Source organism: Tigriopus californicus, chromosome 11 (assembly GCF_007210705.1).
Source record: "Tigriopus californicus strain San Diego chromosome 11, Tcal_SD_v2.1, whole genome shotgun sequence".
Taxonomy (NCBI): domain Eukaryota; kingdom Metazoa; phylum Arthropoda; class Copepoda; order Harpacticoida; family Harpacticidae; genus Tigriopus; species Tigriopus californicus.
In genome coordinates this window covers 3,811,235-3,835,118 of record NC_081450.1, presented here as the reverse complement: position 1 = coordinate 3,835,118, position 23,884 = coordinate 3,811,235, and the positions used below count along the sequence as shown (strand labels likewise).

General features: G+C 40.1%; 2 protein-coding genes and 1 long non-coding RNA gene across 4 annotated transcripts; 2 read left to right on the top strand and 1 right to left on the bottom strand.

Moving 5' to 3' along the window:
- The first annotated feature begins 4,873 nt into the window (after positions 1–4,873).
- Positions 4,874–12,199, top strand: LOC131890922 (uncharacterized). The gene is made up of 4 exons (XM_059240375.1): positions 4,874–4,996; positions 5,125–5,711; positions 10,276–10,549; positions 11,727–12,199. The coding sequence occupies exons 1-4, from the start codon at positions 4,934–4,936 to the stop codon at positions 12,192–12,194; spliced, it is 1,392 nt and encodes a 463-aa protein (XP_059096358.1). The 5' UTR covers positions 4,874–4,933; the 3' UTR covers positions 12,195–12,199.
- On the bottom strand, positions 10,543–18,877 carry LOC131890924 (uncharacterized). Its single transcript, XR_009374353.1, has 4 exons — positions 18,740–18,877; positions 17,024–17,127; positions 16,378–16,686; positions 10,543–11,533 (listed from the first exon to the last, which is right to left on the bottom strand). It is a non-coding gene; the product is annotated as an uncharacterized LOC131890924 (long non-coding RNA).
- Positions 14,208–17,139, top strand: LOC131890923 (amiloride-sensitive sodium channel subunit gamma-like). 2 transcript variants are annotated; one of them, XM_059240377.1, is made up of 4 exons: positions 14,208–14,702; positions 15,643–15,824; positions 15,884–16,178; positions 16,368–17,139. In XM_059240377.1, the coding sequence occupies exons 1-4, from the start codon at positions 14,529–14,531 to the stop codon at positions 16,869–16,871; spliced, it is 1,155 nt and encodes a 384-aa protein (XP_059096360.1). In that variant the 5' UTR covers positions 14,208–14,528; the 3' UTR covers positions 16,872–17,139. The 2 variants fall into 2 exon arrangements, with proteins under 2 accessions (XP_059096360.1, XP_059096359.1); XM_059240376.1 differs by having other exon boundaries at positions 14,208–15,179; positions 15,277–15,824.
- Positions 18,878–23,884: the final 5,007 nt, after the last annotated feature.

Genomic DNA, 23,884 nt, shown 5'->3' with positions numbered 1-23,884 from the left:
GGGCAAGTATTAACCAATGGTGAAACAAGTAATTAAAATAGAAGAGATGGAAATCATCATGTCCTCTCCCTATTTGGGGGCACGTTTCTTTGGACAATCCCTTGAATAGTGATGAGGTGACGCGCATGTGTAGCACCGGCCCCCTACAGGAGACTTGGGCGGAGGCTGGCGGAATTGTCCTCCCCGGGTTCCCCTATGAAAGGGTCGGCGTCTGGTAGATGGTGACACTTTCTGAAGGAGAGGAATAGCAGACACCTTTCCATGTAAAAGAGCATCCTCCACCGTAGCTTTCTTAATCTGTCTGACGACGTATTCAGTTCGGTCAGCATAAAGAGGATCCGAAGAATTGATGAGGACGACAACGACGACGAAGCCGACGAATCCCCAAATGAAGATGAATTCGGTGGGCCCCAACCCTTCATCCTCCGCGTCCCTGGAACCTGGGTCATAAGGCGATACCATCTGGTCTACGGCCGATCCCAATTATTGACCAAGATGAATCAAAAAATCACAATGATTCTGATATGGAATGGCTTACCAATGAATCTGACACGGAACTTCCCCGGGGAGAAAAGTTGAACAAGAAGACTCGTCCTCCACCAACCGGCTTTTGGATTGGTCAAGGCAAGGCACCAACCACCATGGGAAAAATTGCAGGCTCCCATGAGAAGTTTCATGGTAAGTCTGTCCTTCATATTCTAATGCACAGTTGTTCTACTACTGTTGTTGCTGCCGTTATTGGTTTAAATCGCCAGATGTTGTTCCTGCCTATTATTGGAGCTGTTGAGCCTTGTTACGTCTTTGTGGGGCTAGTCGGCGGCCTTGATGCACCCTTATGGCGCCTTTTGGGCGGCCAGTTGCACAATTATGGCGCCATTGGGCTGCCTTGATGTTCATATATGGCTCCATTGGGCGACCTCTTTGCACATTTATTGCCCCATTGGGCTGCCTTATTTAACGTTTATGGCGCCATTGGGCGGCCTTGTTGCATATTTATGGCGCCATTGGGCGGCCTTGTTGCACGTTTGTGGCGCTATTGGGCGGAATTCATAAAATCTTGTATTACCAATGAGTGAGCGTTTTACACATTGAGAGCGCCAAGGTTGACCTTATTGCTAAGCACTCTTGACGGTAGAAGATAATTGTATAAGAATAATTGAACCAAATTATTATATGGCACTTGCATGTCTCTTACAGAACGGAAATTGGAGGCCCAGTGCAAATTGAGGAATATTGAGTTACGATGCAAAGGAACAATTGCCACTGCTCGTTTTGCCTCGTCCCATACTTTGATGGGCTTTCAGTGGCTTGAGGGGCGACGTCTCTGGCAATTCTTAGATGGACATGTTGGGAATGAGGGGCATTCCATTTCCCAACAACTCGGTGCCGTGTTGCAAATTGGAGTTAGTGCTGCGAGACACGAGGTGGCAATGGCAGAGGTGCTTGAAGAACACGGTCTCGAGGTTATGGAGGGTGTTGAGGGCCACACTTCTTCGGATCCTCTTTATGCTGACCGAACTGAATACGTCGTCAGACAGATTAAGAAAGCTACGGTGGAGGATGCTCTTTTACATGGAAAGGTGTCTGCTATTCCTCTCCTTCAGAAAGTGTCACCATCTACCAGACGCCGACCCTTTCATAGGGGAACCCGGGGAGGTCAATTCCGCCAGCCTCCGCCCAAGTCTCCTGTTGGGGGCCGGTGCTACACATGCGCGTCACCTCATCACTATTCAAGGGATTGTCCAAAGAAACGTGCCCCCAATTAGGGAGAGGACATGATGATTTCCATCTCTTCTATTTTAATTACTTGTTTCACCATTGGTTAATACTTGCCCTTTGAATGTGTCTTTCAGAATAATGAGATATTTTCTTTGTTATTATAGATTATTTATTATTATTTAAACTTGATTCATAGGTCTGGCAAACGACCTTGAACAAGAGATTCCGGAAATACCGGGTCATATTTTTAAGCCTCAGCATGTGAAATACTGGAAAGATACATTTAAGGTAGAGGGCTCTAATTTAAGTTATTGCCGGAGCTTGCTGACTTACTGGAGAACGGTTACAGCCCACCACTCATCTCGTGGCCTACTCAAAGCGAACTCCCAGACAACAAGAGTGCAAGAGACCTGGCTTTTTCACAATTTTTTCAACTGTCCGTCCTTGAATCTTCAGGGGCTATATCAAGGTCTGAAAGTAAGCCTTGGTGTGTGTTGCCTTTGCAATTAGTACATCGTCATAGAAGAGAGCCACAGCTGGTAATTGACGCCAGTCGACAACTTAATCCCTATATTAGTTGTCGGAAGGTCCGCCTCACTACCTTGAACGAGGTTAATAGTGGTGTTGAAGCAGGATCATGGTGGAGCAGTATCGATCTGAAGTCGGGATACTATTACATCATATAGAAAAACAATATCGGCAGCTCTTTGGCATCAAATGGTTGGATGATGAGGGAAAGACCTCGTACTTTGTTTAGAACGTTTGTTTCCTAGGAATTAACGATTTAGTTCGAACATTTACTAAAGTCATGCGTCCTTTGCTTGCCTATTTGCACGGGCAAGGGATTCGTGCCGATATTTAAATTGATGATCTCCGTATTGTTGCCAACGATCGCTCTGTTTGCGAAAATCAAATCAACTTCGTGCGCAAAACATTGATGATGGCTGGCCTCATAGAATCCGTGAAAAAGGCAGTCCCACCCACCCAAGCCTACGTATTCCTTGGACTTATCAATGATACTGAGTCATTGCGTTACTTCATCCCTGATAGCAAGCTTATAGACATAGAGGCAACCATCAATATTCTATTATCAAAACAGTCGGCGCCCATCCGGACTGTGGCATATATTTATGGCAAAGTGACCGCTTGCCGGCTGGCCACGGGCCCTGTAATTCGATTATTGACGAGACAAGGGCAAAAGGCAATATCTAAGGCTGTTGCGACTTCCGGTTGGAAAGCTCTTATGGATCTTTCCAACTTGCATCATGAACTTGGATTAATTCGTCATCAGCTCAGATCCATAAATGGGTTTCCTTTCTCGGGAAAAGAGCTTTTGGTCCCGTTTGACGTATGCTTTGTCTCTGATGCTTCAGACAAAGGTTTAAGTGTCATTCGCGTCCGTTGCGGCTCGGACCAAATTCATGTTCATCATAGAAATTCTTGTGAGACTGAAATCATTATCAAAAGGAAGTTCGTCAAAAAACGAGGCATCACTTTCTTCAACTGCACGAGAACTTTTGGCGATACGAGATACTTATACTCACCCTGAGGTGGTTGCCAGAATCAAAGGTCGGAAAGTGGCGCACTTAACTGATAACAAAGGTGCTGCAGCCATTATACGCATCGGAAGCTCANAGTTGACTTTTGCAACCCGCAAAATTGACCAAACAGGACATGGTCACTTTGCAATTGTTCAGGCATCCAATGGCACCTTCTGCCCTGTGCAGTTTACGAAGCTTTACTTGTCACATGTGCCAAAAGACCCTTACACTCCACTTCTTCCTTCATTGGATCATTTCTCAACCTCCAGGCCGGCTTCTTACAATGCAATCCGTTCTGGCCAGAAACATATCTTGACCGAGATTGGCTTGGACTCTAAGGATTTTGGTCTTCACTCAGGCCGGGTTGGTGGTTTTATCGCCCTCCATGGCTTAGGGTGGGGATGGAAGGACATTGGTGCTTATGGCGGTTGGTCTCCTTCAAGTGTTATGCCTTTCAAGTATTGTCAAAAGGCCGTTTCACGCTAGGCTTCCATGTCATTAGATCGTTCCCTGAGCAATAAACTTGGATAATTTTCACTCTGTCACATTCCGCTCGCGCTATGCTCCTTCTCACTACTTGGCACTTTATATTCACCACTAGCCAATATATTGTGTTCATCACAGCATCTCTACGTGTAGCTCCACTCTCATCCTCTCGAAGACTCAGGTATGAAAAATATCGTTTTCATTAGGCACCAAATGAAATAGAAATTTCTCTAACCTCAAAACCAAAACGAGTCATCTCCTACTTGACAATTATGGCATCATACCTGTGAATTGTTCAATTTAAGTCAGTAGCATTACAAAATGCTTTTTTTCTTTTTTCCTGCTTGCTTCAGAAAAGTTGAAAATGTTTATATCTGTTACCAACATTGAAAAAACATATTAGATTTCGCGACAATTTCTATAAGTCAAAACAAAATTTGATGCCAAATACGACATTTAAAGACTAATATCTAAGGGTTTGTTTGATGGATTTTTATGCAATTTCAATTAAAAACGTAATGAAGGATACTCAAAAATATTTTAATTGCGTTTTCAAAAGGACCGTCTTGTAATAAGTTTTCAGCGCACTAATATTTTAATCAGAGGTACTTTTAATGTTGCATGATTTATTGAAGTTGGCCCTTGTTGTGTTTTAACAATGAAAAACTAGAAGTCTTGGCATTTTAGCAATATCTTTTTAATTGTGATGGGTACCTCCGTGACAGTGAGGTATTGCATGATGTTTTTGCGGACTTCCTTTACGCTACTGGGAATGATCATATGCAAGTTCATGTGGACAGAGATCGAAATCACAATACTTGTCAAACTTTATGGTTGTGTGGTTTCACATGTAGGCCGTTCAAAGAAGAAACTAAGTGAAGACTAAGACTAAAACTAAGGGAGCATTGCGTTCAATCTTTGTTTTCTTAGCCAATTCGTAGTCTGTTGTTTAATGATCACCTTCCAGGGGCAAAGTTGTACCTGAGACACCGTGCTCCAATCCTTTACCTGAGAAAGTCTTCAAGAAATGACGCTTTCCAAGGAGACGCCTACATTTTGGATGGATATTCATTCCAGTCAATGAAGACTTGAAGCCAATGGAGACTGTCCAAGGTTTTTCCCAAGCTTTCAAGGCTCATGGATTTAAAAAAGCGATATGGCTGTCCTTGGGGTTCTTGGGAGTGATTATGACAATATATCATTCTTATTCAATAATCATATCGTATCTGCGACATCCCTTTGTAACCAAGGTACTATCGGGACAATTATGGAATTTTTCTCAAATTCATATGCCACTAAAGCTCTAGGTTAAACGTTCAAATTAGAAACATTATAAATTTGAAGTTTGTAATCAAAGCATCCACTACAATTATTTTAGTTTTCCATGATGCCACAAGACAAATTGCTGTTCCCGTTTGTGGCCATATCGACCACCAGAAAAGTGAATTGTAATAAGCTGGAAAATCTATTGGAGAATGTTGAAACCTTGTCCGATTCTTCGTTTGGATCATATTGTTGGCTCTATCATTCCTGCCAGTGTGAAGTCAATCGGAGCGATCTTATCCAGAAGTGTAACACAACAACCAACGGGAAAATGGTTGAATGGGGTAACAACTCTGAGCCCAATGTCGAGCGATCTTTAAACGATATGAGCACCTCCTGGAAAAGCAAATTCCTCAGTCATCCAAAAGATTTTGTGGTCCAGGTCAAGTGGGATGGAGAAATTTTCAAAATGACAAGTGATTGCTCAAAAGACTTGTTTTGTTTTGGGTATTACCACAGCTCATTGCAGTTGCTCGTCAACTATTATGGAATACTAAAAGCTGACAAAATTGGCAAGGAGCATTGTTTGGAGATCTCCTTGAAAGTTCCTTCGGCCAATCCAGCACGTCATGGGGTTTTAAACGATATGGACGGTTTCATTGTTGATTTTGCTCCCCCAAAGTATATATCAGGAGCCAAGCGGTAAGTACAGTTTTCCAAAGGGTTGCAAAACCATCAGATATAGAGACGTGTGAAGTACCGGATCGGATTCCAGCTTTGTCCTTACAGCGATTGTGGCGCAGCCTGACTAGCTCACAATCATGATTTTAGCTCATCCAGTGCTTTTACATCTTCATTGACAATATTGTTAGCCGTCTTAGGACTACGTTTGAACAACTATTTTAAACCATTGAAGTCCAAGTTCATTTGCAAAAGATGACACCACATGGCAATTAAGAAAAATATGCCGAAAATATGAAGACAATATGCGGTGCCATCATTTTGTCATCAGTAAGAAGTGTGGTGACACTCACTTCATGGTAGTACCAGAGGGCGCACTATTATGAAATTCCAAAGCTTCACACTTCTCTATTCTGATGAGTGATGACTATAACAGGTCTGTGTGCACTGTGTGTATGAATATATTTCCGAGGTCGCAGAACCTGCGTATGTTGGCAAAGGGCTATTATTTGATTGTTTCCCTTGCTCAAACCGAGCTATCATTTGTAACACATGCATGTGATTCGTCTGTGATTGAATTTTAGGAGAAGGATAACGTGCCCGTGTCATTATGTGCTTCTCCTCTTAACTGCGTACCCTTAGTCGCATACCTGCATGAAACGCTCGTGTCATTTGACAGGGCAAAAAAGACGAAAGACATGGAGACCTCCGCTCGGGCAGTCAGTTGCGCATTTTCATTTAATCTGATTGCAATCAAGCCAATATTTTTTTTTGACAAGATCAATTTGGTGTGACTTGAAGAAACTTAGTGGGCAAATTTCAGCATAATTGGGGCTTTGGTTGAGAAGTAACGGCCATCTCTTCTTTCTCGGGCTCCTTCTTTGTTTAATTTACTTCCCTCTAATATTGGTAGGGAATACGTAGGCCTTGTTGATCCGGTTGCATCTTTCAAGTCAGACTTGGATAAATTTTTAGATAGCATACCAGATCAACCCTACATTCAAGGACTAGCTCGGTCTGCCAACTCAAATTCGTTGGTAGACCAAATATCATATAAGAATTGAAAGGTAATAAATAGACGAATTATAACCTTTCATTTTAATATTACTGGGGATTACATTCCCTGTAGCGGTTAGAAAAGCCCGTGAAAACCCAAACAAAAACAAAAAAAAATGAAATTTAGCACTGTCTGTGTACTTGAGCGAGTCATTTGAAGGAAATTGACACCACATATGGTGACGCAGGTTAGTACATCGTAACAATGACTGTACTTGGTTTTAAAATACCCTCAGTTCTGAAAAATCATTCAATCGTTCAGATTTTTTTTTACCTAAGCTTCAAATTGCCACACCTGAAATTGCTTGCAAAATAAGCTTTTTGACTTGACTAGAACTGGAAATAACATTTTTGCAAGGAGCCTCCACACCATGTATTCCGTCACCCTTGGATAGGGGTATCCGATTCACAAATCGCCCGCTTGACCGTTTCCAATCGGTAGAAGCCACAGACCTGTGGTAGAAGCATTAACTCTTCATTTCGAGATTGAATGGTCAGTTGAATAAAAAAGGTCCTTTGCAAGGTTAGTGGAATCTTGACCATTCCTACCTGAAACTAACTTTGTATCGTTAGCATAAGAAGAGAAACTGGTAGTATTACTAAGCTTTTGAAGCGAGACAACGAATGTTATAAACTGGAGAGGCCCTAAGATGGAACCCTGGGGAACCCCTTTCTCGACATCATATATGTCACTAAGTGACCCTTCAACCTTAACAATTTGCTTCCTATTATGAATGAAGCTTCTCATCCAATTACCTCCTTGCCTTAGATCCCAATGTCATGAAGTCTATTCAGCATAAAGCCATTATTTATCATATCGAAGGCTTTTGCAAAATCAAGATAGACACCATCTACTGACTCGTATTTCTCTAGTCCCTTAAAATCTGTTCTATATAATCAATCATTTGGTTTTCTGCGCTAAAATGCACTTGGAACCCGTGCTGACTAGGAGGAAGAACATCATGGACTTCAAGAAACTCTACAAGTTTGTACTTCATGATCTTCTCAAACGCCTTCGCAATTTTCGAGATGAGAGAAATCGGCCTAAAGCTACAAGGGAGTGATTTGCCTTCCCCGTTTAAAAATTGGAAGAATATGAGCCAATTTTAAATAGGATGGAAATTTGCCTTGATCCAAGATACAGCGCATCAAGTACAAGAAGACAGGAGCATAGACCAGAAGGTATCTGATCAGAAACTGAGATGTAACACGATCAAGGCCAAGAGAACTTGAAAGCCTCAAGCCCCTGATAGCCTTTAAAGAATGTTGATCATAATTATTTATAAGATATAAGATAATACAATGATTATAATATCATCAAACTGCACAATTTGACTAACGAGTAGACATCTTTGAGAGCGCTGGGGCTCATTACCTCATCATGGCGGACCGATTTTCGGGCTGGCCGTGCGTGGCCCGTCTATCCCGGATGGACACCCAGGCGGTCATCGATATCCTACAAGATTGGTTTGTGGATCATGGGATCCCGCAAACGATTCGATCTGATGGCGGTCCTCAATTTCGATTTCAATTCGCGAAATTTTGCCATCATCATCATATTACTCACGAGCTAGCGTCCGCCTATCATCCGGTCTCCAATGGACACGCCGAATCCACCGTCAAATCCATGAAAATTCTTCTTCAAAAGCATGGCCACGATTGGCGCTCCTTTCATGGATCTCTCCTGGATTGGCGAAACGTTCCCCGTGCCGACGGCCTCAGCCCGGCTCAATGGCTTTTCAACCGTCGACTCCATACCCGTTCACCCGGCCATGGCCAACTCTACGAGCGGCTCTCGGAGCAGGATTGGCTAGCGGCCCTGGAGAAGCGGAGGGGAGAGGCGGAGAAGGTCAAGGCTCACTTCGAATCCCACGCGCTCACCCAAGATCAACCCATGTTGACGCCTCAAAGTAGGGTTCTCGTCCAGAACCCTCGGACCAAGAAATGGGATCATTCGGCCTTGATCCTCAGAACTCGACCTGATGGACGATCCTATGAAATCTTGATGGATGGCCGTACATTTATACGGAACCGATGTCATCTTCGTCCCCATCCCACCAAATCATCCCATCAACCCGACGCGTCGGAGGACACACCGGTACACCGGTAAATGGCGACCCTGACCCTCCAGCGCCCATTCTTCGGCGAGGTGCCAGATCCCGACCGAAAACCGTCCGCTTTAGAGCGTCATGATTACTTCTAAATTAGTTATTTAATGCCGCCATCTTGGGGGGAGATGACAAGTCATGATCTAGCCATCCATTCCAATAGTTGACTTCCCTACTCTAGATCCCTCTAGTAACTCCCTTCTGTTCTAGACACTTCCTCTTTACCCTTCTACCCATCCACTACTCTTCCAATAAAAAGAATAAACGGCTTGTTAATTACGAATACTTAACAGAGTGGGACAAGGAACATTTGGGAGAAGGATGTCGATAGAAATTGGTGTGGATTGGGTATTTAGAGAAAGAGGTGGGAAGTGAGAAAGAGAGTGGGAGATAGGAGGAGGGGGAAGGAGGAAGCTAAACGGTTTAGGATAGGGAGGCGGGGCGGGATTAGGTCTAGTAATAGGGTCAGCTCTAAAACCACAAGACCAAGCTAAGCTACGCTAATTTCTGAATTTATCTGCGCCTTTCTACAGGGACGAGGGTAGGGTCTTTTTTGACACCATATTGGGTGGTCAAATTGACAGCCTTTTCCTTTGTCAGGACAAGGCTGTTTAATGTAAACATACCAGACTTTTTTCTCAACGGTTGTCTTTTCTTGCTCTACTTCAAGTGGAGATATTTTCTTCAACCTCTAGACTGGTCAAATAAGTCAACTCTTCAAATACTTGTTGAGCCTGTTATTCAAGCAACACCCTGGTCTCACTGACCAGAACAGCTAAAGCCTCAATGATGTAAGGCTTTACTGACTAATTGACTACAGAAGGATCCTTCCCTGCTAAGACCAAGTCCAAACATTGTCAAGCCTCTTTCCTGACTTTTTCCAATATGGCTTCGATCATGAATGCAAAGAGACTATTAATAACAAACACAAATGTTTGCAAGATCAAGAGACCAAGAAAAGAAAAAGGAAACTAGAAAAGACTATTATCCCGTCGTCTTGAGATGCAGGGCAACAATATAAAACAACAATATACTGCACTTCCTTAAAGCAAATTGAATATACGAATCTATTAGATGGAGATAGGAAGTAATCAAGAAATATAAAGAAGAAAGACAAGTTATCAAGAAGCGAAGCAGACAACAAAGTAACACAGAAATGAACTTTATTAACCAATATATAATCAATACAGTAATGAACAATAATATTTAACTCTCAATGACCACTCAATGCAAACTTACTGTCATATTATATCAAACTAAAATATTTCCTGAGAGATGGCAACATCATAAAGAACTTTAAATCTCCATTATCTCTAAAGAAGCCTTTCTAGATAATATTTATTGTGTCTTGGGAGTAACAAGAAGTAATGGTGAATAATGGTGAATGATACCCTTATGCAAATGCCGCTTTTCTATTTCAGAATCATAGTTCAACCCGGCACCTCAGTTTCAATGAGTTTGAGGGAGGTTCAACACAAGAAGTTGGCAGCCCCATTTGAGAGTAAATGTATTCATGCTTGGGAAGAAAGTTTCTTCCATCTAGTGCCTGAAATCATCCGGCAAGTCATCGCTCAAGGCTTGGTTGGCTATCACCAGGAGTCTTGCCATGCCATCTGTCGAATGAACCATTTGGTGGAAAAGTGTAATTGCACATGGGCCAGAATCAGTGTAGTGGATATTGATAAATCATACCACGTGAGACCTTTACAATTTAACACACTGCATTTTAGTATAAGTAAGAATTATGGCGCATTCCATTTCTTGTTCGTTCATTACTAATAGGCAAAGGGAATATGTTAGTCTCCATTTTGATTTAATGATTTCGAGAAATTTGCTGCGCAATAATTTGACATTTCGGGTCTTGGAAACTCCCCAAGAAATGAAAACTATGACTTTTCGAAGACTTATCAATATTGAGCTAGTTCTCTCTCTCTTTCCTATTCGATATCTATAAAGCTTGATTCTCAAGTATAAGAACAAATAAATCTTAAAAGCCTTGAGGCACACGCACTCTTTTTTTGCTCTTTGGCATTGAAATTGAAGACCGTAACACCACTTTTGGTGCATTTAGATGACCCTAATTTTTAGCTTCTTAAAGCGACAACGTTGTTATTCATATGTCGCAGAATGATGACTTGCCCGCTTACACTGCCAACTGATTGAATTTTTAAAATTATCATCAACTACATAAGCACTCAGGATCCGCAAATGTTCTTGGTTCTCCGCTTTGAATCTGTTCCCCGCAACATAAAATCATCCAGAACACGAAAGATATGTAGCTGAGTTTTGACTAGCTTTTGAGAGGTCAAGATGCCAAGTTACACCATTGGTCTTAACCGCGATTTAAATTTAACTATTATTATTATTAATTAATAATTATTATTAATATTATTATCAATGAAATCGATGAGAACGCTCCCAAAACAACCGACCACACACCCTCTTCCATATCAAGTTCTAGGCATTTTGAAATATAGACAACTTCCTCTGCCTGATTAGGTATTCGTGACTAGTTATCAACCGCAACGTGTGAGCACGAGATTTATTTCTTTTTGGTAAGATATTCAGTAGTTCACAATAAAACATCTGAAAGCATTAGGTCCACAATGAGGTTAGGGTTGATCGTTACACCATGCTTCCTCATCAACGGGAGTTTCCGCGATGACCTCTTCAACTTTACTTTAAAAAAAAAGTCAAAATTCCCCATAAGATATCATCAATTGAAGGGTTTGATTTTACTCGAGCCGTGACAGAAACTAAAAGCGAGTGAAGCACTGCCAACCAAATTCCCAGTTATGTAAACGTGAAGTAGATTACCGATGTACCAATCAATTCGAACATCCCTTGTCCTAATCCAATTTTTCTCTCTTAGATAACGCCAAAATGTGAAGAATACAAATCAGATGTTTGGAATTGCTTAAAAAAGAATGATCTCGACTTAAATGACAGTCGGAAAATTTGCAATTGCCAAATGTCTTGTGATTTGATATCTTATGATGTCACTGTCTCATCCTCAAAATGGCCATCCATGGAATTTTGGCAAAATGCGGCCAAAACATTTGGAGGACTGGACGACAATTACACAAAGTCAACAAATCCGATAAGTCAAACGATGATGAAAAATAACATAATGGGAAAATTGGCTCGGGTTACTATTTTCTTTGATTCTAACCAGAGAATACTTATCGAGGAGATCGCCAAATTCGAATCATTTTGGGCCTTTTTTATCACCTGGGGTGGAGCCATGTCTATTTACCTTGGAATATCTTTCATGACACTTGCCGGCTTGATTTTGTCTTTGTATGAGAAAATTGTTCATTTTTGCGTCAATTTTGAATAAATGTCAAAAATATAACAAATCGATACTGTCTCTATTTTAGTTTTTGTTTCGTGGCAAATTTTAAGTTTTCCCATATCTTACAAATTTAGTCAAGGAATACTATTGTTAAGTTTCGCTCAATGCATGATCCTTCAGATCCTCCAACAATCGTTCAACAGTTTTTTTCCTGCCATCTAACGGTCGAGCACTGATCTATGTAAAGAGAAGCTCATGGAGTTGGGTAGTCCAAAAGATGCCTCATTTCAGGATCTGTAAGTGGACTGACCCCTACAGAGCCTTAAGTGGACCAAGGGCTACGCCACCACTGAACAGGTATAATTGGGAGAGGGGATGTATGCCAATCTTGACACTTCTTTAAATAAGCGTCATTTCTTGATAAATGTTTTGCTTTGGCTCTGGTTTGCCTCAAACTTAGTGTCTAGTTACGATTTAGTTTTGTTGTGAGAGTGCGCCACGAACATATTTGTAAGTTTTGTGCCATATCACCATAATTTATTTCAATTTATGAACATGTGTTTATACACTAGATAGAAATCATGTTGTTTAAAGTATTTGATATTTAAGCTAGGGTCTTTGTGCAAATGAATCGTGGTGGTTTAGGAGGGGGAACCACAACTTTAATCCAGATGAACTAACTAAGTATATTTTCCCTCCCACAAGTTGGGCTCTTGTTGGCTAAAAAGGCGTTTTCCAATTTTGAACTCCAATGCCCGTTTGTGTCAAAAGCAATGAACCTTTTAAATGTAGTAAGACATGGACACAAACCGACTTACTTCGTTTCACGTTAGTAAGGTCTTACCCATGTGTTTATTTTGTGTCCAACTTGCTCTAATAATCGGGTCAAACCCAGCCTTTTAAGGTTATTTGCATTTTCCAAAGTGAAAAAAAGCAAGAAATACTAAAAGGTATTAATTTCAAATATATCTTCATACAATACCTACAAATTTCGTACTAAAAAGACTGATTTTTTTAGCAAATGAGTATTGCCCTGAAATCGACATGTCTTTAAAGAAAATATAAGCTCTGTCTAATTTGGCTATCCGTTTGGGTCATCAAGTTATTCATCTTTTGACCCTCTCATGGCAATTTGCTTATAAAATCTTCCCAATCAATAAGTGTTGAGGCCAATAATCAAGAAAATCATTGTCGTTCCTTAAACAACTGTATCTTTGGTAAAGGTTTTATAAGCTCAGCGAGGCCAAAATCCCAAAGTGCGCAATATATAAACTGAGGGCATCTTCTGACCCCTCACGCTCAAATAGGCCACTCACCCAATCTAAAAACGCATTCAATTTTTGACGGATAATCTAAAATTATGCTCATATTTGAAAAGACCATCATTCAAAAACAGACAACAAAACATGAAGTCATTGCTTAAATATCTACATGATGATCTACGTGATGAGAAAAGACTTCCAAAGACTTCAAAATGGTCTGACGGCAAAAAAGTTTTGAAATTCAAACAGGGAGGTGCTTTTGGTTCCCTTGCAAGGATCGAGATCTGATTTTCTTGAAAGCGTGGTCGGTCCTGTTTAGGCTCGTTTTTAAGGTAGATGGCATGTTTCTTCTAAAATAGGTATACACCTGCTCGGTTTGAAATTGGGGCGACATGAAGGTTTCACTTGAGCTTGAAGGACTTGGAGTGGAACGACAGCTATAATTTCTATTCAAAATGGCTCACTTATCAATGATGCATGCATCCACTGGTCAAAGGTTTGGATTAATTTTAATGCAAGATGGTTTAAATATTGCTGATACCTCCACCAAGCTCCTTGTCCAATGTTCATTTGCGCAGCTCTGATCATTTGAAACAAAGTTGATTAGTAATAAAATTGAACCATCAGGACAAAAAAATGACTACCAACCTATATTAAATGCTTTCTGACTACCTTTAACCACTTCACATCGCAAGCGAAAACAAGCATAACAACTTTGGGAACCAATTTGTTTTCGATTGCGTTGCCATTGCTTGCCTGTGTGACATGGTTATCCAAAGGCATTTGAAGTACTTGGGAGTGACTGACAATTGGTGAAGAGTTGTCAAATGAATTTTTGATGTCAGCGACAACAAACGAAAACTTGATAATTTTCATTAACTTATCGCTTGTGAGCAAACCCAAGAAAGGTAGAGGGAGGTCATTATTAGAAAACCTTAATATGCTAAAACATTGACATGCTGTCAGCGCCCTACTGTTAAAACAACGGCGTATTGTTTAATGATTATTCAAACATGCCCGCCCAACCGCCCATGTCCAATAATTAGAAGTCAAAGTTAGAGACACACCTTAGAACAATCAATCCCCAAAGCCATTTCTTTGCCAGTATTTGGCCAATATGGAGCGGTTACAACAATCCTTTGGTGGGCTCCCTGGTTTTTCTAACGCTTTCCGGACCACAGGCTTCCGCTCCAAGATCTGGCTTATGTTGGGTACCCTGGGGCTATTCCTTACGTTCAACCGATTAAACAATGTTCTTGAAGAGTTTCAAGAAGGTCCAGTTTTGACTCAGGTTTGGATGATGAAACATTTTATCGCTTGTATGTCTTGAGTTGAGCCATTCATCGTCTTCTTAACGAATGTTTGAACCCATTAATTTTGCTAGCTCTTGCTCATATTTCCAAACGATAAAAATATAATGTCCAATTTGTACTGTTCATTTTTTGCATTTTTTATCAAGGAAGATGCAACTCGATTTATGATCGATTGTGTTGGTAGTACTTATTGGTGTCAATAGGAGGTTTGAAAAAGGCCAATAGAATATGTATGGACATGCTAAGGACGAATAGTCGTACTTTTAATAACCTTTTCCTTACTGAGAGGGGTCGTTTAGAGGCAAACTGATTTCCAGTCGCCAAAGTTTGCCTCTTGAATTTTCATTATGGGTGGCAAACAAATTGTATTTTCTCTCGCCATTAACAAAACAAAAGGACTCCTTAAAATGTGTTTCAAATTTCATAATTCATAATCACATATCTGGCCTTTTTAGGTGGATTTGAAAACTATTTCTGAGTCCAGCGCATTCCCAGCAGTTACTCTCTGTACTCTGAATCAAATCAGCTGTGNCACATATCTGGCCTTTTTAGGTGGATTTGAAAACTATTTCTGAGTCCAGCGCATTCCCAGCAGTTACTCTCTGTACTCTGAATCAAATCAGCTGTGACATGGCCTTTCAAATACATAACTTATTGAAAAATAATAGCGGTCTAGATCATGAACAAATTCAAGGAGAGCTGCCCAAAGTTTGTCGCCTGTTTAAAATGGCCGGATGTCTAACCAATTGTTCCGATGGAGATCAGTTTCTGAACTATAACTTTGATGATCTATACAACTCTCTATTGGGCTTCACCAAAATAGTCATTGGCGAATCTATGGAATCAACTATCCATGAGTTTAAATATGCCAATGATAATCAAAACTTTAGCAATTTTTTTGCATATTACTTGCCGAAGACTGGTGTTTGCTTTCACTTCAACTTCAAAGGGTTGGTCAAGGAAGCTGGAGTGGGGCAAGAAAATGGAATGGCATTGCTTATTCGGCTCAATTCAGATCCCAAGCTTCGAGAGGGTATTCAAGAAGGAAAACATGGATTAACCTTGACTATTCAAAGACCTTTGTCATTTCCAACCTTGACGTGAGTATTCAAATTTCGCATCTATACTCCTTTATTATCTGGAGTCCATTTATTGGCAGGCTTAATCGACTCGATTTGGAACCAGGCATGGCACATCTTATTCCGTTGAACCGAGGTTCTTGGAATTTTAAAAAGAATTGCATTTCAAATTGGAGCCAAGCTAAAGTGGAGACTTTTAAGAAAAAGGTGGTGATTGATCTTTTCGCTAATATTCACTACGATCAAAACGTGTGCAAGCATTACTGCCAATTGGAGAGCATCTATCAAAAATGTGGATGTGTTGCAACTGAACATGAAATTCTCGGAGCAGCTCGTCAGTATATCTTTTTGGAGGCAAATGGAAATCTTGCTCGGGTAAAAACAGTTTAAGACAGAAACATAAAACAATGATTCATTATAAAAATGGTTCATTACAAAACATGTTCTTTACATTTACATTTGAGAATGCAAAATATTTCCATGACGGAAAAATAACGTCTGATTTAATTATTGATTCGGCGAAGTGCTTTTGAAGTAAATACTTCATGTTTTTTCCTCTCTTAGTCGTGCTTACTTAATGATAGCGCTTGTACGACAACCTCGACCGTGGCTGATCCCGAAAGCACATGTGGGTGCATATTAAGTTGTACAGAGGTGACTTTTGACATTCTACACTCGCAAGGTAAATGGCCCGCAGATGGATCCTGGAAACAGATTGCCAAGCGTTTTGGAATAACTCGGCCAATTGTTATGGCCACGGATATGATCAACTTTGAGGAGGTGGATATCGAGAAGTATACGGACTTTCTGTGGCGGAGGAAAGTGGACACCTCAGTCATGAAGATCAACATTTTTATCCGCTCAAAAGAGAGCCTCGAGTTTTCTGAAAAGGACAAGTACGAGTCGTATTGGGAATTTCTGGCCAAGATGGGAGGCTCCATGTCGGTATTCATGGGTCTTTCTTTTGTGGCCGTTATTGAAGTGTGGGGAACCTATTTGGTTTGGATTTGGTCTGTTGTTTCTTGCAAAATGTGTAGAAAGAAGAAGACGAAAGAGTTATTCAATTAATCGCCATTCCACAAGCCTTTCTATGTGGCCAAATCGACATCTTTTTTTGGCCAAAACAAAGATTGAGGTTTTGTCAATCAGTTGACGCTTTGCTTTATGAATATTTTTTTACATATTCACACATAACATAGAGGAAAAGTTTGTAAGTTTACCTTGATCCAACACGGTTTCTATAAAAGTCTTCAGAAGTGCAAAATGTATCAACCTAAAGATTCAAAATGTTTGTCTTCGTCCACCAAAAGTTGAAGAAAAAAGTCTGAAAAATGAATGAACGGACTGTGTAAAACTTTGATTGGTGATATTGATCGGTTGGGAAAATAACGTAGTAAAAACATGTTGATTCACAAATATTCGTACAGTATCGTGGGAGAATCACAGTAAAGGGAGAAGTAACGTTAGCCTCAGACCTAATCAACATGTTCAAGATCAAGACCGTTGCCCAAGTTTCCCCCTCAGTCAAGGCATCCCTAATCCAAAACCTAAGCCATGAAAGTAGGAGTTCCTGAGAAGCAAAACGTTGATGACCATTCCTCGCCAAATTGCACACAAGAACTCTAGACAAGGACAATTAGAGCCTGGAATCAAGTACTACTGAACATTACAGGGTACGGGGCATGCGGCGTTACACTTTCAAAGACTTTGAAGTTGTTGGCCGATTCCGACCTTGTCAGGTAAAAGTGATTAAAACGCAAATGAAAGTTAAATTGAATAGGATATGTGATAAATGTATACGAACTACGGCATCGTCATGAGAAAGGATGATCTGAAAACGCACAGTATTAGATGCCCTTGGTTTCTCCTTTGAGTAATGAATATGCAGTAGCCTACCACATACCTCCTCGTACCAAAGAAAGTCACCGTTTTTTGTTATCTTTAAGTTTCGTTAATTATTTTTCTCTTATCTACTCAGTAATCCCAAACGAAGCACGGTAAAGCTAAGAAACTAAATTTCTGACTTTTATTGTGAATGATAACGAAGACATAAACAAAATAGGGAGAATTTACGCTATCTGGTCACTCTTTACTCAAGGCGGCTTGATTAGTGCATTCGTTGGATTCTCTGGAGACAAAGCGTTTAAGCATTGCAGATTAAAGAGTAGACAATCAGTCTTCACTAACACATCCGCTCACGGCTGAGTAGTGGCGTTTACTTCACACGCCCTTCATCGGCCACGTTTGCCAGCATTGATGACTTCGTACAACTACGGAAGGTAGTGGACTCGCACACTTTCTCCACTGCTGCCTGGCACCGTGCCCAAACTGATGACAAGAGTTATATCCTAAACGGCATGCACACAGCCTCCCACGTCTGGGAGCGGGTGAACTCATCAAAACGGCCACTGTCCCTTTAAGGTCCTTGCCCGTACCCCAAAAATTTACACTCTTGCAAAGAATGGAAAGCCTGACACCGTTACCATCAAGCTCCATAAGATGGTCTTCGAACCGCTGGCCACTCTGGGGAATACAAGTCAACTGCAGTAGCCCTTCATTATAAAAACTGTATTCATGTGGTATACTAATCGGTCCTGGGGGTATACTGTAGTGCGTCACTCTAGGAGGAAGTGGAAGATGAATAAAGACTAAGTCTGAGACAGACGTGTGATCCTTTCCTCGCCCCAAAGCTCAAAGAGGGCTAGGTGTTTCATTAGAACTTTCAGGAGACGCCCGTACCCGGAATGTCTCTATTGGTCAGGGGCTTGCTAACATCCTCTTGTTCTATGGCCAAATATCCCTTGGGAGTACGGGAGATCTTGTATCTTTATTTGGCTTCCGGTCAAATTTCTTTACCGGCGGGAGCTAGCAAAAGTTCTTTGTCATCTGGATAACCGTCTACTTTGCAGCAACTAAGAATCTACGTATGCACGTACCTCCCCTTACTTGCTTTGGTCCTGCAAGCTCTTTTTCTCTCTTTACACTTTTTCCACATGTACTGAAAAACTTCTCGTTATGCTCACTATGACATCGAGATCCAATCAACTACTTAATGCCTCGGACGATTTTGGTACTTCTTTGTCTTTTGGCAAATTCAAAAATGTTTTTATGATGCTAATCAACTCAATTTTGTGTGATAACGATAAGCTTTATTGCGATTGTAGGTCATTTCAAAGTGTAAAACTGCGCTTTCAATTATCATAAACGTAAAAGATAGATAAAAGGATAAAATAGCAGGATGTTTCTCTTTTTCATATGTTTCGACCATGTTATTAGGAACAAGAGTCGCAAAAACGATGTTACTTTTATCATAAATAAATGAAATAATTAACCCATGGCCTGTACTGTGGTCACTACGAATCACCTCGTGGTTTTGTTTCTTTTGCCTTACATTTCTTTCCCATGGGGCATGATGTATCTTAATCTTCGCATATTGAATCGATCAAAATCAATCGTCTTCGATCACGATTGGACAATCGCTCTCGATTTGTCCCAGTGAGGCTAAGCCTTGTACATTATTCCCTTGAAAACAAGCATTTTGGCTTTGAGGATCACGGGCTTCGAAGGTGCTTGTTTAATTAAGTCGATCCCGAAATGTATTCCCAGAGTACATTTATCTTCGACACCCTAGAATAATGGGCAAGATATACCATTACGACGCAGAAAATTTGATTAAAGGAGTAAATTCCTTTTCGTTTGCCTCTTTATGTACATGGCGGGCGACAAACTCTAACGTCTCTGTAAAACATTAGACATAAATGGAAACGACATATTTATCTAAGGAGGGAAGTACTTTGTGTAAACATTGGTTCACATTCTTCTCGTTCCCTTCTTTATTAACTGAAACATTAGACAAGTGTTAAGTTGCTTCAATCGTAGTTGAATGTACTTCTCATATCTGACGGACAAGGACAATACCCACTTTTTGCCAAATTCTAAGGTTCCGAAACATTCAGGTAGGTTCTTTTTGTTCTCATTACGTCGAGGGTCGAATTCATCGTTTGTCATGAGGTCTTACACAAAGCCATTTTATGCTTTGTAAATGCTCATTTTCATCGCTGAACCTTCCATTTGCTTACACTTTTGTCAAAAAGGTTTACTACCAAGTATGTCAATAACAGAAGTTCAAGGATTTGCTCAAGCCCACAAAACTCATGGATTCAAGAAAGTCATATGGATGTGTTTGGGATTTATGGGGGTGATTCTGACCATTTATCACTCGTACTCAATCACTTGGTCGTATCTTCGGCATCCATTTGTTACCAAGGTATTGTTGATCTTTTTCTGGTACAACATCGATTTGTTCTCATCCAGCTATATCTTTTGATCTCAACGATACCACAACTAGTTGTCGTATGCTTGAATACGCTGAAGCTTACTTCTCAGATTTCAGTCGTCCATAGATGAACTTGAGTGCCAAGTGTACAAAAAATCCCTTAAATTACTATCGTTTCCAAGATGGGAACATAAATCTAAATATCCAGCAACCTTTGTTCAAGCAAACAATAGGGACAACTTGTTTCATAATGAGACATATCGCGGCAAAAAAAGAAAAGACAGCGTTTTTTCTGCTAATGTTTGTTCTTCCCATTACTCCTATTGATGGTTCTACAATGCAATAAAGGTTGTTTATTGTTTATTGTTTGAACAAGTCATACATTAAGTTTGATGATAAAGAGTATCAACTGTGTCTGGTGAAATATAGAAATAATATTTTCTTTTAAAAGGGTAAAATATTAAAAAACAGCCCCAATAATTACGAAAATAAAAATATTTGATTCACAGATATTATACATTGCTAGTGTTTTTTTTAAATCAATGGCAAGTGTGAAATTTGAGACTCTGTACACCACTGAGTTTTAATGACTAATTTTCAATTGAGCCAAAACAGTGTTACTAAATAATCAAATTTACAATACGTTATCTAATGAATTTGTCAACCATCAATAACTTATTGAAGTTAAATGGCCAGTTGTGTTGAAAAGAGGCTGTACTAAATGGATTATTTTCTTTGCACTTTTATTTTGGTGTACTTGTGTTACAAAATCTCAAATTGGGTGTTGCAAACTTAATTAAAGTCAATATTGCAACTTCTTAGAATGAATGCCTCCTCCTCAAAAGGTCTAAATTTCAGATGCCACGAACTGTTAGCCCTTTTTATGATTTTTTGAAGACTAGTTAAAAAAGAGTGGTTTTCATATTTTGCACTTTCAATTGGTCAATCTTGCTAAAAAACATAGCCAAGATTTGGATAGATGCAATGCTAAGTTGAACTACACGAACGGTTTTGTTCATTAACAAGTCAAGTTCAGGATTGCAACAAAATATGCGCACCGCTGGAGGCAGGGCTGAATTTCCTGAGCAAAAACGAACGTAACAAATGACTCGCCAAGTATTAAAGTGCAAGATATGTACCAAGATGGATTATAATTGTTCTTTGGTACAAAAATTCGATATAAAAATGCCCAATTTTAGGATTATTAGACACCGAAAATTATTTTTTCGGAAATTTGGTCAAAACCACCTGAATGTTTAAAAATGCCCCAAAATGGCAAGAAATTTAAACTACACACCCAAAAAGTCTCCACTCATCACTCTTATTTTACAATCTCACATAAACTTAAATCATTCATAAGAATTTTAGTCACTTTTGTGTGAATCTGTCTTCACATGATTTCCAAGTTTTGAATGAAGCAAAAAAAGTCAGGGTTATTCCGTACTAACGCTCTTTTTCCTTTTTTGGCCGCTAGAGTCTGTATTATCTGTCCACGCTTCATCATTGCCCAACACCGTCTTATTAATCATATCAACATATTTTGAGCGAACAATTTTACTTTAATTGTCATAATTTACATGTATTCAATTTTGGCAAATTCAAGCTTTAAGTTGCCTCACGCATGTTTAAAAAACATGGTTGATATTTACAAAAACTCTTCTAGTTCGGACTGTCGAAGACATTTCTTTCTGCCTCAAGTGGATAAACGACCATTTGAAAGTCAGCTGAAGTTGTTGTTCCCAAAATGGTCATTAAGAATTAAAAGTCAGCCCAACATGGGCAATGAATGAGCTGGAGCCACGTTGATAAGATCTTACTAAGATGAGGTAAGAACGACGTCACCACTGGACAGCGAGGGTTGGGAGGAGGAAGGGTGGCTTTTATCCAGCTGAATAAATTTTCCTTCACACAAGTTGGACTCTTATCGACATCAAAAATCTTACCGGTCAGTTCGTGCCCTTGCTGTGCTGAGTTTCAGGAGCCCATTGCCACCGGATCAACAAGGCCTACGCATTCCCTACGAATATTAGAGGGAAGCAAATTAAACAATGAGGGAGCCCGAGAAAGAAGAGAAGTGGACTTCATTGTTCGAACTAGCCTGGATTCTCGATGCTCTCAATACGCACATCAAGCCTCTACGGTCACTAGAATTGACCCCAAATCCTGGGTTGAGACAAAGCTCATGGATGCTTTTGAACACGTACAGTGTCAGGTACCTTTCGTACCTTCTCTGAACACTGTACAGTCCCAACTTTTTTAGTCTCTCCCAATACGAGAGCTCTCTCATTCCGGTGATTATATTCATATATATATGAATATATTCAGCTTGTGCGGATAAAAGTTACGTTTTTCCCTCCTTGCGTTCAGCTGTTGCCCTTGGTGAGCTCAGTTTTAAAAGCTCATAATTTTTAAATGAACGTACGTTTCAGCTCACAATTGACTAACGCTGTTTTTTGTCCAACAAATCTTTGAGGATTCGGAGTAAAATTTCAGGCTTTTAGCAATACCTGGAAATTTCACAGAATACTACATATGTTGCTGCCAAATGCAGACCTTGTGCAATTTGAATTGTCTTCAATGCATTTTTGAATGGTTGCAATTGCTAGATATCGAAGAATATTTTCCTTGCTCCAGCTTTAGCTGACAATCTCACATATTTATCTGCGTTTTTTGAAGCCCTTTATCATCAAAATCGAACCCTCAAAGGATATTAAAGGACCTAACACAAGGTTCTTTTTCGCTCAGTTTTCCAGGGTGACTCAAAATGAGTTATTATTCCCGTTTGTGGCGCTGTCTACCACTAGAATCGTGAATTGTGACACGTTGGAGGAGCAACTCGAGACTGATTTTACTGTGTTAAACACAAATTCCCATGAAAATCTTTGCTGGCTGCTTTACTATTCTGCTTGCAAAAGAAATCGCCTTGACTTGATACAAAAATGTAACAATACCATTGATCAGCCTGGTCAAATGGTGGATTTAAAACAGAAGAGTTCATCCGTTTACGTTGACGGAGCATTAAATGTTATGAACAGATCTGTGAAAGAAAGCATCCTTACCCATCCGATTGACTATGTGATTGAAAGCAAGTGGGATGGAATGATATTGCCTTTGACCGAGGATTTGTGTGCATCGAATTTTTCCTTTTGCTCCTTTTTATACCATGGGTCTTTGCAATATTTTGTCAATTACGATGAAATGCTAAAGAGTGTGAAAGTGGGGAAGGGTAGTAGTGGCTTGGAGATAACCCTTAGAGTTCCCCAACGGAATCCGGTTTCTTTTGGGGTTCGAAACGATATGGAGGGGTTCGTGCTTGAATTTGTCCCTCCTCGGTACATTTCGGGAGCCAAGCGGTAAGTACAATGTTGTAAGTAGAGACGACCAAAATATGCGTTATCCATTTTATGTCCTATAATATTTTCATTTGCATATTAAGTATTTTTGATATTTTTGCATTCTTCTATATACGTCTTGACTAAGGAAAAAGCCTAAAAGAAATTCCGACAAATATGTGGCTTCAAGATGAAAATAATCACAATAATCTGGCTCTGATGTAGCTTTTCTAAGAGTCAAGCTCTGAGATACAGAAAGTGGCGGGTTGAATCCAAAGAGGCGAGTAAGGCAAGGTGTTCAAAGAGGAAGGAAGCAAACAAAATAATTTAGGGCGTCTGTTCTCCCTTTTTTCTCCAGGCTTTTTTGTGCAATCCATGGCGTTTTGGGGACACAAACCCGACTCGGTTCAATGCAAACAGAAGCTGTCTTATTTCTTCATGTTTCGACTGCTTATTGGGGATAGACTCCGTGC